Source organism: Papio anubis, chromosome 13, assembly GCF_008728515.1.
Source record: "Papio anubis isolate 15944 chromosome 13, Panubis1.0, whole genome shotgun sequence".
Lineage (NCBI taxonomy): Eukaryota > Metazoa > Chordata > Mammalia > Primates > Cercopithecidae > Papio > Papio anubis.
This window is the reverse complement of record NC_044988.1, coordinates 92,437,818-92,454,689: the sequence shown is the minus strand read 5'-3', so window position 1 is coordinate 92,454,689 and position 16,872 is coordinate 92,437,818. Positions and strand designations below refer to the sequence as shown.

Sequence of the window (16,872 nt, the reverse complement as noted above, 5' to 3'; positions counted from 1 at the left end):
TACAAAAGAACAGAGGCTTTAGAGTTAGTCAGAGTTGGGTTAAAATCCCACAACTGCCAATGTCTAGATATGGATCTTTTCTTTCTTTCTTTCTTTTTTTTTTTTTTGAGATGGAGTCTCGCTCTGTCACCCAAGCTGGAGTGCAGTGGCACGATCTTGGCTCACTGCAACCTCCGCCTCTCAGGTTCAAGCAATTCTCCTGCCTCAGTAGCTGGGACTCCCAAGTAGCTGGGATTACAGATGCCCACCACCACACCCAGCTAATCTTTGTATTTTTAGTAGAGATGGGATTTCATCATGTTGGCTAGGCTGGTCTCGAACTCCTGACCTCAGGTGATCCACCCACCTTGGCCTCCCAAAGTCCTGGGATTGCAGGCGTAAGCCACTGCGCCTGGCCTAGATATGGATCTTGAGTGTGTAACTTACTTTATTTGTAATATGAGAATAAGCCTAGTATTAATATCACAGAGTTGATGTATTCTTCTCATTTAGTCCTCTCATTTAACATGCTCAGCACAGAGCTTCAGCAATTATGTATTAATAATAGGATGAAATTGTACTGAATTTCTATAGGTAGAAAATGGAGGGGAGCATATTTTTCAGGCTGATGGAAGATAAAGGAATCATACAGGTGTGAAATTATATGATATATTTGGAAAATGTTTGGAGTGTAAGTTTCATGTTGGCTGTAATGAAATCTGGGGGAGGAAAAGACATTTCACTAATTCATCAACACTTAATGAACACTTACTATAGACCAAGCACTGTGCCAAGTGCTACAGATGCTACCATACCTAAGAAATGATCCCTGCCCTTGAAGACATCACAGTTCAGGGGGAAGTTAGACAAGTGAATCAACGAGAGCACAGTGAGAAGTTCAATGTGGCTAATGCATACAATATTTGGAGAAGCAGCAATAAGGGCAAAGTCAGGATATAATACAAAGTATCTTCAACGCTAACCTAAGGAATCCAGGGAAATGAACTAGGACTTTTCATTTAATTCCATGGGTTATAAAGTAGCCGTTATAAAGGTTTCTGTGGAGGCCACTGAAATGATCTAATTCTGTGTTAGGCAAGGAGTAAAGAATAAACAGGCTAGAACCCAAAGGCAGAGCAGCTTTTGTAAAACTGCCAGCAATGTAAGATACTGGCCTCTACCAGGGCGGTGAAGAGACAGAATGAAGCTAAGGGAGACATCAGTCATACCTAACACAACCTAGACAAAGACAGGACTGAAAACTAACAGAAATGATTGTCTCCAGCAGGACAATGGTATGGGAGAAAAGGAGGACTATGTTTCATTTAAAAAGATACAACTTAATGTAATGTGGGTCTTGTTGGATCTTGATTCTACCCAGCCATATTAAGGATATTTGAATATGGAGTAGCTACTAATTGGTAAAGATGGATAAACTTATTTTTTAGAGATGTAGTATTAAAAAATTAGGATCATGATGTCTAAGATTTGTTTTAAAGTACTTCAGGAAAAAGGAAAAAAAGAGACAAAGCAACTGTGACAATACATTGACAAATAATGAATTAGCGTGGGGGATATTAACTATACTTATCAGTTAGACTAATCATTATATTAATTAATGTTTATGCTTGAAATTTTTCATAATAAACCATGTTTTAAAATGAACTCTATTTTTAAACCCATTCTGTTTGATATACTTGACAGACTTTTACATGGAGACTAATTGTCTGCTGGAAATTTAGACCTTGAATTAATATAGATTTGAGAACATCTGTACAGTGGTGATAGCTGAAGCTCTGGGGGTGGAAGGGATTACCCAGGGAGATGGTGTAGAGCTAGCGAAACTACCAACTGATCACCCAGAGGAAGGCCTCTGGTTTAGCGGCAGGTAGTGTGAGATAAAATGATGAAGTCAGTGAAGTCATGAGAGTGAGCCCATACCCAAGAGGGTGACATGTCTTATGCTCAAGAGCAGAAAGCTCTGCAAGGAAAAGCATCATCAAATAGGAATTAGAATATAGTGGGGTCAAAAGTATGTAACGAGGGACCAGAGGGAGTGGACACAGTGTTACTTTCCAAGAAATTCTGTAGTAAAGTGAGAGATGGCAGGGGTCACTGTTTAAGCAGGAAATAAAACTGAGAAGTGGCTAAAAAAGGATGATCAGAGAGGAAGATTACCACAGAAATCATAGCTTTATGTATCCTATGTAAAAGTTAAAATTAAATCTAAAAAATATTTCTCTAAACTCAACTGTCCTTGTAGTTTAAATCATCTAACTTTTCACTGGTGAGCCTATCCTTTATTGCTAGCCTGTCCTAAAACCCGTTGTCATATAGCATTAGGGACATGTCTCATGCTTTATCTGTACTTACTACATAGGAGATGCTAAATAAGTACTTGATTACTTTGGGGAGGAAGAAACTAAAGACGAATTCTGAGGACAGACGAAGATCGAAAAACTCCGTTCCTACCTCCTCCTTTTATAACCCAATCGCTCTAATGTGCCAAAATCTATTTGAAAATGGAATACTGAAATTGAACAGGTTATCACTTCCTTTAGTGTTTGGGTACAGACCTTTTGAGAGAAATCAGAATCTCCCATCATTTACTATGCTGCAGTGCTATAAGTCCACCTGGATAGGCAATGACACTTCCCACTGTGAGATGGTACCATAGGTACCAAGTTCATCACTTATAAAGTGAATACTGAAAAGGAGTCTGCAATGTCACAGGGTTCAGAGGTTCTTAACATAAAAACAAATTTTGAAAGTCTAAATGTGCAACTGTCATCTAAAAATCTTGATTAGATAGGGAAAGGAAACCCTACCGTTTTATTTCTAATTATTTTCTACTCTTTAATGAGTCTAAAATTCTGTTCTCACCTTTGACTTTGCAATGTCTTCTCTCTTTTTTGAATTCTTGAACATCAAATACAAATTATACTTTGTAGTTGTTTCTTATATAATTTCAAAGCAGAACCACCACTCAAAATTGAGTCTTTTTTTTTTCTTTTGACTTGAAATACCTTGCATATTTTATATAAGGAATCTTGTCCATCTCCTCCTGTGTCCTTAAAGTAGTCATGGGCTGGGAACGTTCGGTTAATATCCCGGGTGATAGCACTGTCCTGGGGAGACTCCTGTGGAAACATAAGGAAAGAGAGGTTTTAGTTAGGTTAGTTATGTAAATATTCAGGTTTACGCAAGGTCTTCTCATTTACACACTTTAAATGTTGCGGGGACATACATACATATATGCATGCCCATAGTTACTGCCTCTTCAGGCACCAACCACTCAAGCAAAAGCAAATGTTAAAAGGGAAAAAAAGATGGAAGAAAAGCAACCCATTTCATCTATACACTTCCATATTATACTCCATTCTTACTGCAAAGAACTGCAGCTGCTGCCCCTTCTATTGTAAGATGGAAAATATGCTATTAAGAATGGATTTCTCATAGGAAAATACTCAAACTAATCGCAAAAGGAGGAGGTAAAGTGCTCCCAGTAGAAAAACTGCTGCTTTAATTGATGCTTTGGAATGAAGCCCATATGCCAGTTTTCAAATGGAAAAGAGTAGTTACTTAATTGGGGTTTGTCCTAGAGGCAAATGGCATAAGAATGCACAAAGCAATCTACTCAGAATGAACCAGACCACCAAATGCCAAGGGATTCAAGCAGGCTATGGGAAAATATCCTTTGCTTTTTCCAACGGACAAAAACTGTTTCCTCTTCTATAATGAGTTAACTAAAACTGAACAAATGTCAATAATGTCAACAAACCTTTGTAAAATACACCAAGTACCCAGTTATTTCCAATATTCTCCCCTTGTTAAATTTCATTTGCTGACACAGTAAAGAACTGGAATACAGAAACATGACCTTCTATTTTTAACAATGCAGTGTCTTCATAGCTAAGACAATAGAGTTGATTCTCCTTGGTAAGAATACATCATAATCAGTATACTACCAAAGAACATGATACCTCTGTTTTAAGATGAAAAATGCAAGTGCTGTTCTTCTCTTGTCCAATAATTTCTCTAGCCTTTCGGGTAATTATGTTCCCAAGGCCATGAATATTTTATGGTTGTGGGATCTGAACTAACTTTAAAGCCTATGCTCTTTCTTAAACAGTAAACTATTTATACCTTCAAGGAAGTCGCCAAATTGCTTTTCAAAGAGTTTGAGTGGCATATGTTACTTCTAGTTATTAACATAGTCTTAACAGTTAATGGCAGCTCAGGACTGTGGTGCTCTTCAACAAAAGGAAAAAAATCCAAGGGATATCTATGACTACAGCAACTAATTACATGGTGGTAGCTTCCAGAATGAAATAGAGCTTGGCGTTGGAGGTACCTCCAAAAGTTGAGAAAGTGGGGGAGAGAGGGAGAGCAAGCGCGAGTGACCGACAGAGTGAGCACACGCACAGATTTTGGGGAAGGCAAGGTAGCTAGAACTGTAGGGTATAGTGCTAGTGAGGAATAAGCTGAACAGAGAACTGAAGAGTTAGAAGAGGGGTCCCTATGAGACATGAATCATAAAAAAATGACAAACTGGATACTTCATCAAAATTTAAAAATCTTACTATTCAAAAAACTGTTTAAAATATGAAAAGTCATAGGCCAGGACACAATACCTACAAAACATATTTGATAATAAAGTTGGAGACCTGTAATCCCAGCACTTTGGGAGGCCGAGATGGGCGGATCACGAGGTCAGAAGATCAAGACCATCCTGGCTAACATGGTGAAACCCCGTCTCTACTAAAAAATACAAAAAACTAGCCGGGCGAGGTGGCAGACGCCTGTAGTCCCAGCTACTTGGGAGGCTGAGGCAGAAGAATGGCATAAACCCGGGAGGCGGAGCTTGCAGTGAGCTGAGATCCGGCCACTGCACTCCAGCCTGGGCGACAGAGCGAGACTCCGTCTCAAAAAATAAATAAATAAATAAATAAATAAAGTTGGAGTTGTATCCAGAATATATAACTCTCTAATGAGAAAGACAATTTTTTAAAAAGTGGGAGGGTGTAAATGATTCAGGCGTTTCATTAAGGAAGATCTAACACATGGCAAATAAGCACTTGAAAAGATGTCAACATTACGAGTCCTCAGGGCAGTGCAAATTAAAACCACAATGAGACTCCACTACATATCTACAAAATGCTAAAATTAAGAAGTGTTGGCAAAGGATAAGAAACAACTGGAACTCCTATACAATGCAAAATGGTACAAACACTTTGGAAACAGTTTGGCAGTTTCTTACAACAGTAAACACAAAATTACCATACAACCCAATGATTCCATTCCTAGGTATTTACCAAAGAGAACTGAAAATATAAATGCATGAAAAGACAAACTCAATGTTTACAGCAGCTTTATTTCTAACAGCCAAAACTGGAAACAATCCAAAAAGAGTCAGATGAATTTAGGAATTCTATAAAACAACAGAAGCTCTAAAAAATGCTAAGAATGATAGACTGTGGTTTAAGACAACTATGCAGGTTAGAAAATTAAATTGAGAATGGAGAGGAATATGGAAACCTTCAAAATATTTTACATCAGTTACATCAATCATATCATACTGATGATGGAGATGACAACCCGAAAAAGGATACAGTTATTAGAGGTATGAGATTTGGGCTGGGCATGATGGCTCTCGCCTGTAATCCGAGCAACTTTCAGAGGCTGAGACAGGTGGATCACTTGAGGCCAGCAGTTTGAGACCGGTCTGGCAACATGGTGAAACCCCGTCTCTACTACAAATACAAAAATTAGCCAGGCATGGTGGCAGGCGCCTGTAATCCCAGCTACTTAGAAGGCTGAGACACGAGAATCGCTTAAGCCCATGAGGCAGAGGTTGTAGTGAGCCAACATCGTGGCACTGCACTCCAGTCTGCGCAACACAGTGAGATCTGTCTCAATTTAAAAAAAAAAGAGAGAGAGAGGAGATGAGATTTGGAAATTCAACTGTACACAGGATGTAAAAAATAACAAAAAACTGAAAATACTCTCTATAACTGGGTTCTTGTCAATCTGCCATCCCATATCCATTAATCATGGAATTATAAGAGAATGAAGGGGCAAAATGTCCTTAAGAGAAGGTCAATTTGAAAATTCACACTCAATTTTTGATGCCTTCAAGAATGATAATAAATTGAGGAGTTCCATGTGAATCATTTGCTTAAAATATTTGGCCTTAGGAAATACGCTGAAGAACTTGGAATGAATTCATTTGACTTGCTGGAGGCCACATCATGCAAAAATGATGCAGAAATTCTAATAATGATAAATTTAGTAAGTTCCTATCAGAATGATATTAAATTTGAAAAGGTTCTGAAAATAAAACACAGCAACATTATGGATGATCCCCTAGAGGAAAAAAGCAAAGAGCTTTTGCAAAATAGTCAAAGCAAGTGCTTATAAAATTAAGCTTTATACAACAATATATATATTCCTTTTCTTTCTTGTTTTGCTCTTGTTGCCCAGGCTGGAGTGCAATGGAGCAATCCTGGCTCACCATAACCTCCACCTCCCCAGTTCAAGTGATTCTCCTGTCTCAGCCTCCCGAGTAGCCGGGATTACAGGCATGTGCTACCATGCCCGGCTAATTTTTGTATTTTTAGTAGAGATGGGTTTTCTCCTGGTCAGGCTGGTCTTGAACTCCTGACCTCAGGTGATGCGCCTGCCTCGGCCTCCCAAAGTGTTGGGATTACAGGTGTGAGCCACAAAACCCAGCTGTATTCATTTCTAAGGAGTTAAACATAAATGTAACTGATGTAGAGAGCCCGCCAATTCAACACATATAACACTATTCATGGCCAAACTGATCGAGTCAACCAAATACATCCTCTCAAGGAGGCTGTAGTTAGCAAAATGGCTTAACAGACAAGTTCTTATAAATGTACTTTTATAAATGTACTTATGGCAACAGTGCACAGATGGTGACTTTAAAAGAACACGGAATGAATGGCAAAAATATTGTCAGTTGTTATGTTCTGAAAATTACTGCTGTTATAACAGAGGTAGGTTTTTTTTTTTTTTGATCAACTGGTTTTGTGTTTTGGCTAATTCATTTATCCCAAGAAAAACACCTTTAATCTCCAGAAGAAAACAAAAATGCAATAGGATTATGCAGTATGGACATCTTGCAACTTTTTCTATAAAGGGTCAGGTAAAAATTTTTGGCTTTGCAAGCCATTCAGTGCTGCAGTTTTTCAACTGTTCCCTTGTAGAGCACCCACAGACAATACGTAAATAAACAAGCACTGCTGTGTCCTAACAAAACTTTATTTATAAAAGCAAGAGCAGGCCAGGCACAGTAGCTCATGCCTGTAATCCTAGCACTTTGGGAGGCCAAGGCGAGTAAACCACTTGAGCCCAGCAGATCGAGACCAGCCTGGGCAACACGGTGAAATCTCATCTCTACAAAAATACAAAAATTAGCCGGGCGTAGTGGCACACACCTGTCTTAGCTATTCAGGAGGCTGAAGCAGGAGGATCCCTTGAGCCCAGGAGGTGGAGGTTGCAGTGAGCCAACACTGTGTCACTGTGCTCCAGCCTGGGCCATAAGAGAGAAAACCTGTCTTAAACAACAACAACAACAAAAACGAATAAACAAAAGTGAGAGGCAAACTGAACTTGGCCCTGAGGTGGTAGTCTGTTAACCCTTGTTGTAAGTATACTACAACACATAATTTGTTATGGTCAGCATGACCAGAGAGAAGATTTTTGTTATGATTTTAAATATACTAACATGTTATTAATTTTATACATGCTTTGCCCTCAAAAACTCTGTCACAACCTGCTACAGCTTGAAATGTGTATCTCTTTGAACACTTTCATACTTTTTCATGTAATAACAAATGTTAAAAATGTTTGCTGCATTTTGCAAAAGTCAGTATATTCCTGTATATGCAGCGAGTAAACGTTTAAATAAAACCTTGCAATTGTAGTGGTATATAGTCCCTGACATTTCAAGCAGCAAAATAAACAGTATATACAGCTCATAAATTATAAACACATAAAATGACACCCATGAGACTGGCTAAAATAAAAATACCAAATGTTGGTGAGGATATGAAATTACTGGAACTCTCAATGGTTGCTAATGGGTGTGTAAATGATATAACCATTTTGGTAAAGAACATAGCAGTTTCACATAAAGTTAAATATATATCTAACTACTATGACCCAGCAATTCCATTCCTAATAGCCTCATGTGTAATAGCCCAACTAGAAACCTCAAATGTCCATCTATAGAAAAAGTGATAAATTATGATATATCCATTTAATGGACTACTACCCAGCAATATAAATGAACCTCTAATACATGAAACAACACAAATAAATCTCAAAAACATTATGTTGAGCAAAAGCCCATGGTGACAGAAATCGAAATGGTTACCTGGGAGTGGGTGGGAAATCAAAAGAAAAGGGGCATAAGGGAACTTTCTGAGATGATAGAAAAGTTTACATTTTCTTTGATTGGTGTTTATACAAATATAAAAAATTGTCAAAATTCATCAAAATGAACATGTAAGGTGTATGTTTATTGTATGTAAATTATAGTACACTCACAAAAACTGTAATCTCACATTCCCCACCTCCCTCCACCAACGTTTCTCAACACTTCTCTATTCCTGTGAATGGCAGCAGGTTTTACCACCTTGTTTCTGATTCTAGCTACCTTGAATGATCACTGATCTTGAGATCTCTCTGCAGAGTCTGGATTCTGTCTCTCTTTCCACTTCTAGTGCATCACCCAAAGGCAGATCCATGCTTCATCTTACCAAGACTAATATAACAGCCTAAATGATTGTCTTAGTCGCTTCGGGCTACTCTAACAAAATACTACAAACTGGGTGGCTTATAAACAACAGGAATTGTTTTTATAGTTCGGGAGGCTGGAAATTCCAAGATCAAGATGCTGGAAAATGCAGTGTTTGGTGAAGGCTCGCTGTACGGCTCATAGGTGGCATGTGCTCACTGTGTTCTCATATGGGGCAGGGCAGCTCTCTAGGCCTCTTCTTTCTAAGGGCACAAATCCCATGCATAAGGACTTTGCCCCCATGACCTAAACACTTCCCAAAGGCCCCATCTCCTAACGGCATCACATTAGTGATTAGGCTTTTTTGTTTTTGTTTTTTTAATTTTTATTTATTTATTTATTTTGAGACAGAGTCTCGCTCTGTCGCCCAGGCTGGAGTGCAGCGGCACGATCTCGCCTCACTGCAAGCTCTGCCTCCCGGGTTCACGCCATTCTCCTGCCTCAGCCTCCCAAGCAGCTGGGACTACAGGTGCCCACCACCACACCTGCCTAATTTTTTGTATTTTTTTAGTAGAGACGAGGTTTCACTGTGTTAGCCAGCATAGTCTCCATCTCCTGACCTCGCCATCCACCCACCTCAGCCTCTCAAAGTGCTGGGATTACAGGCGTGAGCCACCACGCCCAGCCATGATTAGGTTTTGACATATGAATTTTGGGGGGACATAAACATTCAGACCATAACACTGATCTTCCTTTATCTCTTTACTTCTACCAGCACAACCGTGTCCGATTAATTTTCCTGAAATGCATGGACCAATCAGATCATTTGCTGGTCATAAACTTTTATGAATCATTATTACTATGCACACCGGAGGAGGAAGTCCATGCCTCCTTCTCCATAATGACCGCTTCACAAGTAGAGTGAACACCAATCTGATTTCAGAATACCACTTGAACCATGTAGTAAGTAGGGTCACTGCTGCAAAAGGCACCCAGGACATTCTGCTCTCTCTCAAACGCATGCTGCAAAATCCTGAGGATCTGGGGCATGCTGGGGGAAGACTGGAGCATTAGGAAGAGAAAAGCCTTTAAACCCAGACACATATTCAAGTCCAATGTGCTGCTGGTGGCTGCCAGTTAACAAATTAAACCTTGTTTTCCACTTGTCACTCTTCCTTGTGTTTCTATTTCTTTGAAAACTTAAAGAGAAAAAGGGATGACTGGCATGGCAGAATTTGGGCATTGTTGGAAGGAGGTCTATTTAAAACCATACTCTAAAATATCAGCACTTCTTAAATGTATTCACTAAGCAAATACTGAGAATTAACGCCTCATGCTAAAATCCAAATCTCTTCCCCAAACATAAGCATTATAATGATATACCTTAGTGCATTTTAAAGGGAAAATCTAACTTTTGGCTTTCTTAGTATAATAAAACCTTTTTGTTTTCTTATTTTAATAAAATTGTTTTGCTTTTCTGTAATAATAATACTGGACGGAAAAAGAAGAATTTTACCATTCAGATATAACCATGGGTAATATTTGGCTGGCATATGCCAAACTTTTTAGGTTATAACCATTTATTTTTATAAAATGATTTTAGAAAATATGTTTTTGCTAACTACAAAATATTGTATCTTTTCATATTATTTGGCCATTATCCTACCTTAGTATTTTTAATGCACAGTAACCTGTCACATGGTCGTATCATAATTTACTCTGCCAAAATCTCCGCTTTGGGATATGCAGCTATTCTACCCCTTTTGCTATAAACAAGGCTGTAAAGTAGAGCAGTGATTCTTAAGGGAGAAAAGACAGTTTCCACAAACACTCCATTTCCCTGAAGATACAGCATAATCCTTGTTTTTGGATTTTGAGTGGTCCTGCCAATTTGCCCTTCAGAAAAGTTGTAACAATTTACAAACCACATTGATACCACTCTTACAGCAATTACTCTGTTCTTGAATAGTCATTTGTATACTTGTCCTACGCTCCTTCTAGTCTATAAGAATTGAATCTAAAGTTGCAAAAAATTGCACATAAATTTTATTGACTCTATCCTATTCTAACTGCAATACATGATTTGCTGTCAACATTTAAAAAGGTATTACCATACATACATTTATTTGCTTGCTCTGTCAGTTGAGAGGGCCTAGAAGCAATAACATCCAGTAGCAAGGAGCACACCTAGCATCTATATTTTGGTATCTAATATCATTTACTAACAAAAGGAACGAACCCTCCTTGGAGAAATGGCTGCTTCTAGGACTAGGGCAGATAGCCTGGAACATATTGTATTGGCAAAAAACAGGAAATTGTCTCCCTTCACCCCCACCACAAAGAAAACAAACCTACATCGATAGGGGTATGCCAAAGGGACACGGGAGCCAAGTGAAAGAGTTCCCAATCAATGGTCAAAGCTGGAGCAATTTTAGCAACAAAATAAACTGGGTTATATAAGTATAAAAGAAATGGCCAGGCACGGTGGATCACGCCTATAATCTCAGCACCCTGGGAGGCTGAGGTGGTCGGATCACCTGAGGTCAGGAGTTCAAGACCAGCCTGGCTAACATGGCGAAACCCCATCTCTACTAAAAATACAAAAATTAGCTGGGCGTGATGGTGGGTGCCTGTAATCCCAGCTACTCAGGAGGCTAAGGCAGGAGAATCGCTTGAACCCAGGAGGCGCAAGTTGCAGTGAGCCAAGATCGTGCCATTGCACTCCAGCCTGGGTGACAAGAGAGAAACTCCATCTCACAAAAAAAAAAAAAAAAAAAAAAAAAAAAAGGAGAAGAAGAAATATCTGGCTGGGCATGGTGGCTCACATTGTAATCCCAGCACTTTAGGAGGCCAAGGCAGGAGGACTGCTTGAACCAAGGAGTTCAAGACCAGCCTGGGCAGCATGGTGAAATGCCGTCTCTACAGAAAAATAAAATAAAATAAAATAATTTTAAAAAATTAAAAAAATAAAATAAAAAAAAAACCTCAACAAAACAAGCAAACAAAAAACACAAAAAAAATTAACCAGGCATGGCAGCACATGTAGTCCCACCTACTCAGGAGGCTGAGGTGGGAGGATTGCTTGAGCCTGGGAGGTCAAAGCTGCAGTGAGCTGTGATCGTGCCATTGCATTTCAGCCTCTGTGACAGAACAAGACCCTGTCTCCAGTCAATCAATAAAAGAAATATCCAGGAGTCCATACTTACATAAATAAATGATTGAACAAATAAATGGGGGAGAAGAGACAAATCCTCCACGCAGAAGAATCCCAAATAATTTATGTAGATACCTCACCTTCGAGGAAGGAGAGCAAAACTCTCCACTCCTTAAGTGTGGGCTGTGCACAGTGACTTCCTTCAGAACAGTACAGTACAGTATAACACAGTGGGAAAAAGAAACCTTATGGTGGAGGAAACTGACAAAGATGACTTTGGCCAGATGATTGAGGTCAAAAGCAGTGATGTCACACTGACAGCATGTACCCTTGATGTCATAAAAATGGCGCTTTACCTCTGTATTATTCCTCCTCAAAATTCATGACTTCATGTCAGACAAATCTCACTTGAGGGATATTCTACAAAATACTTGAATGGTATTTCTTAAAACTGTCAAAGTCATTAAAAACAAGGCAAGCCTCAGAAACGGTTACAGTCAACGGGAACCTAAGGAAATATGAGACTAAATGTAATGCACTATCCTGGATGGAATCCTGGAGCAGAAAAAGGATATTAGATAAAAACTAAAGAAATGTAAATGAAGTTTGGGATTTGGTTAATAATATCTTGATATTGTGTTATTAATTATAATAAATGTACCATAAATACAAGGTGATAATAATAGAGTTTATAACAGAGTATACGGGAATTCTTTGTACTATTTTTACAGTATTTCTGTAAATCTAAAACTGTTCTTAAAAATAAAGTTTATTAAAAGCAAAAAGATATTACCTCCTTATTCTACAATATGGAAATTCAGACTTAAGAGAAATTAAGCCACCCAACTTCACACACCAGAACTTATTAAAGCCCTCAATAAAATGCTGGACTAAATTTGTGCAATAAAATTGGTGTAATGAACATTGTGGATATATGCTCAATAGTAATCACAGGTAGGCTCTGTTTTTGTAATTTATTTGCAGGTGATTTCTTTCTTGTCCCCAGTTATGATGATCTTTGAGTGTGTACAATAACACAGTGGTGAAGCTCTATTACCTTCTTAAATTTGAAGGCTCTCCTAAAATAGATTATGCAGATAAAAAATCTAAGGAAATAGTAACATTTGTGCTGTTTTCTTCTCCCTATCTTGGTTTTAAAAGTCTCCCATTAGTTAAAACCACAGTGGTACCACATTCTGTAATCTTTCTGGATGACTATTTTTATACCTTACTGTGAGAATTGGCTCACTGTGTAATTTCTCAGGATCAACAAGGTACTGGGAACTGTAGGAAACCCTTTAAATACACACCCTTTTGTAAACTCATGTTGAAAAATAGAAAGCTAAGAATGGCAGGAAGAAAAAGAAAGTACCCAAACAAAGAAAACGCAGTGGAAGGCTGCCATGAGAAATAACCAGCATAGGGAAAATTATTATTTCCAAAGTAGCTTGTTGCCCAAAGAAAAAGTCAGTTTTTCTTAAGACTAACCCAGAATGTGACAGATGCTTTATTAAATGCCATCATGTAATATTTAAGAAAACAGAATAAAACAAAAACAACGCCAAAACCCACTCCAATACATTATACCATGTCCTATCTTTACAATATACTTCACAAGAATAAAGTAACAATTTTTGGTTACATTTTCTTTTTAAAAAGTCAGCTACTGCTTATCAGAAGTCATTTTAAAGACTAAGTTTTTAAAATCCCCTAAACAGATGGGATAAAAATTCAAAAGAAGGAAAATGAAATTGAAAGTGTGCTATGCTTAATATAAAATAAATGAGGACCAAAAATCTCTCAGAGGTAAAATAATTCTCTCCTAATTACATAGCACTCATGTCATTTGTCATTTCATTTCATATGTTTGGAAGTAGAACTGAGCAAAATAAAGAATGAGAATAAGACTGTTAAGCCTATGAAAACAGATGTCTTATGTTTGGGTAAAACCAAGATGGTCCTACAAAAGTCTGCAAAATCTGGAAATTTTATTTCAATTGGTCATGTCACATCTCAAGCACTTCCAATTTGATAGAGCCAAGAAAAGTGACAAAGAAAAACAGTAACATTATTTTGTCTCTTAATTGCTTTGTCTTTTAAAACTAAGTACTGAACCCATCTAAGGAATGCCTCACAAGAATTATGACAAAACAAAAACGAGGTGTGTATAGTATTCTTAGCCTAAGATTTAATAAACAGACTTACGGGTTTCTATAAATTATCTGACTTTGTATGCAAAGTTTTTTGTTTCGTTTTCCTTTGTTTTTGAGACAGAGTTGCACTCTGTTGCCCAGGCTGGAGTGCAGAGGCCGTGATGTTGGCTCACTGCAACCTCCACCTCCCAGGTTCAAGAGATTTTCCTGCTTCAGACTCCCAAGTAGCTGGGATTACAGGCGCACACCATCATGCCCAGCTAATTTTCTTATTGGTAGAGATGGGGTTTCGCTATGTTGGCCAGGCTGTTCTCGAACTCCCAGCCTCAAGTATCTGCTCACCTCAGCCTCCCAAAGTGCTGGGATTACAGGTGTAGGCCACCGCGCCTGGCCTGTATGCAAAGTTTTGTGAGCATTTTTCTCAGAGGAGTGCTCAGGGTTTTAAACATGTTCACTAGAACGTTAAGCTTCATGAAGAGAGAGATTTCTGTTTTGTTCACATATATCTCTAAGCCCAGAGAAGAGTATCTGACACACAGTAAGCAACTGATAAAAACTTATTGAATAAATTAATTCTCAAAAGGATATAAGACACATAGTAAGGTTCAGAGCCACTTATCTAAAAGATCTAAAAGAAATTTTCTATTGCCAGATGTACTTTCACAGACCTAAAAATAATTATTTAAGTAACAACATGTAGGTCTATCTTAACAACCTTTTGAGGTGGGTTCTATTATCTCCCCCACTTGACAGATGAGGAAAAAAGTTAAATCACTTGGCTAGAAAGTGGGAAGCTAGCTCTGGAACCCAACTGGTCTGGTTTCCTAGATCACCTTCCTAACCCAAATGAACGTATTGTAAAAGTGAAAATATTCTCTTATCAGTATTGTGTTGGAGTTATAATTTCTAATATATTTTTAAAAATGCTTTTCTCGTGGCCAGGCACGGTGGCTCACACCTGTTATCCCAGCACTTTGGAAGGCCAAGACGGGCAGATCACCAGGTCAGGAGATTGAGACCATCCTGGCTAACATGGTGAAACCTCGTCTCTACTAATAATACAAAAAAAAATTAGCTGGGCGTGGTGGCAGGTGCCTGTAGTCCCAGCTACTCGAGAGGCTGAGGCAGGAGAATGGCAAGAACCCGGGAGGCGGAGCTTGCAGTGAGCTGAGATTGGGCCACTGCATTCCATCCTGGGCAACAGAGTAAGACTCTGTCTCAAAAAAAGATAATAATAAAATAAAATGCTTTTCTCTTCCAGACTCTTATAACTAAAATTGGTATGACATAGACTTTGAAAATGAAGTTTTCTTTTTACTAATTTGAACATGCTTCCTTGTATGAAGGCCGCTCAGTGTTTATGAAAAACAGAAATAACTAAGGCCCTAGTAATATGTAGCCAGAGAAATATATGACATTCTTAAACATAAAACCAAAGTGAGGCCAGGCACAGTGGCTCATGCCTGTAATATCAGCACTTTGGAAGGCCAAGGAGGGAAGATCACCTGAGGTTGGGAGTTTGAGACCAGCCTGATCAACATGGAGAAACCCCATCTCTACTAAAAATACAAAATTAGCCGGGCGTGGTGGCACATGCCTGTAATTCCAGCAACTCGGGAGGCTGAGGCAGGAGAAACACTTAAATCTGGGAGGCAGAGGTTGCAGTGGGCCAAGATTGCGCCATTGAACTCCAGCCTGGGCAGTAAGAGCGAAACTCCATCTCAAAAAAAAAAAAGGTGAGTAAAATCTCAACATGTGGCTCCACTGTAACTTATTCAAAGAAAAGGCACAGTCGCTAAATCCTAGGGGGCATGTATCTTAACCATTTCAGATCTTAAAAAAAAAAAAAAATGAGTATTCTTTTAAATGTTCTGAGTTTTATTGTTTAAGGCTGACCACTGGATAGATATATTTTTAGATCACAATATCTTGGCCTTTCACAGAACTACCTTCACTAAGTTGTGGTATTAGCATGTTGTAAGACCCTGTCAAAAAAAGAAAACAAACAACAAAAAAAAGACCCTGCTATTGAAACTTTGTATTTCATGGTGGTGAGGACATCTAGTTTACTCAGTGTCCCCATCAAAAAACGGTTTCTCCTAAAAAATTATGCATATTTTTCCCCATGGAAATGATCCAATATTCATTTTTGCTTTGGCCTCCAGGAAGCTCAGAAACAAATCTGCAGCTCAATCTTACATAATAAACGACTTCACAGCCTGTACATCAGTAATAGAGTTATAGTGTATTTGTATCAAACAAATTAAAGCCTCTCAAAGTCAATTATACAGTCAAATCAGTAAGAATTTTAGAAACAGGTATTGATTGGTGGGCTCACTTAACACTGACAATACAAAAACATCTTCATCTTAATTTAGCTCTGAAGGATGCAATTATATAGAAGAAATTTTTACTTGTCCCTACATGTCTAGCAACATTGCCCTTTAAGTCAGTATTTTCAACTAGGTACCATGGGACCTCTCTGTCCTGTGGTGCTATTCTTCCACAGCAAACAAAAAGCAGGGATTTTAGTGGAAGTTGGATTTGTGTGTAGATATTGCTTTGAATATCTGGTGATTTGCTCTTGAAGGCAAAAACCATACTTACAGTAAAACTGCCACTAATTAACAATTAGTAACAATTCAAAACCAAAAAGAAATAGTAAACTGATCTCTATACATTTGAATATATGACATATTGTTTAAGTATTCAGTAATTAATGCTTTAAAATTTCTACTCCAAAGCTCCAACACATCACACAGAGCAGACTGGAATTAGATACCCATGAACATGGAGGTAACTAAAGGCATTTCAGAATCTGG

At 38.4% G+C, this 16,872-nt stretch overlaps 1 protein-coding gene across 11 annotated transcripts in view; it reads right to left on the bottom strand.

Annotated features, from left to right (window-relative positions):
- RABGAP1 (RAB GTPase activating protein 1) overlaps positions 1 to 16,872 on the bottom strand; it is a 175,409-nt gene that overhangs the window by 37,823 nt on the left and 120,714 nt on the right. For all 11 annotated transcript variants that reach the window (XM_021927168.2, XM_021927166.2, XM_021927171.2 and 8 more), the window contains one exon: positions 3,006 to 3,119. In XM_021927168.2, coding sequence (XP_021782860.1) covers positions 3,006 to 3,119 — 114 coding nt within the window. The remainder of the gene's footprint in view (positions 1 to 3,005; positions 3,120 to 16,872) is intronic.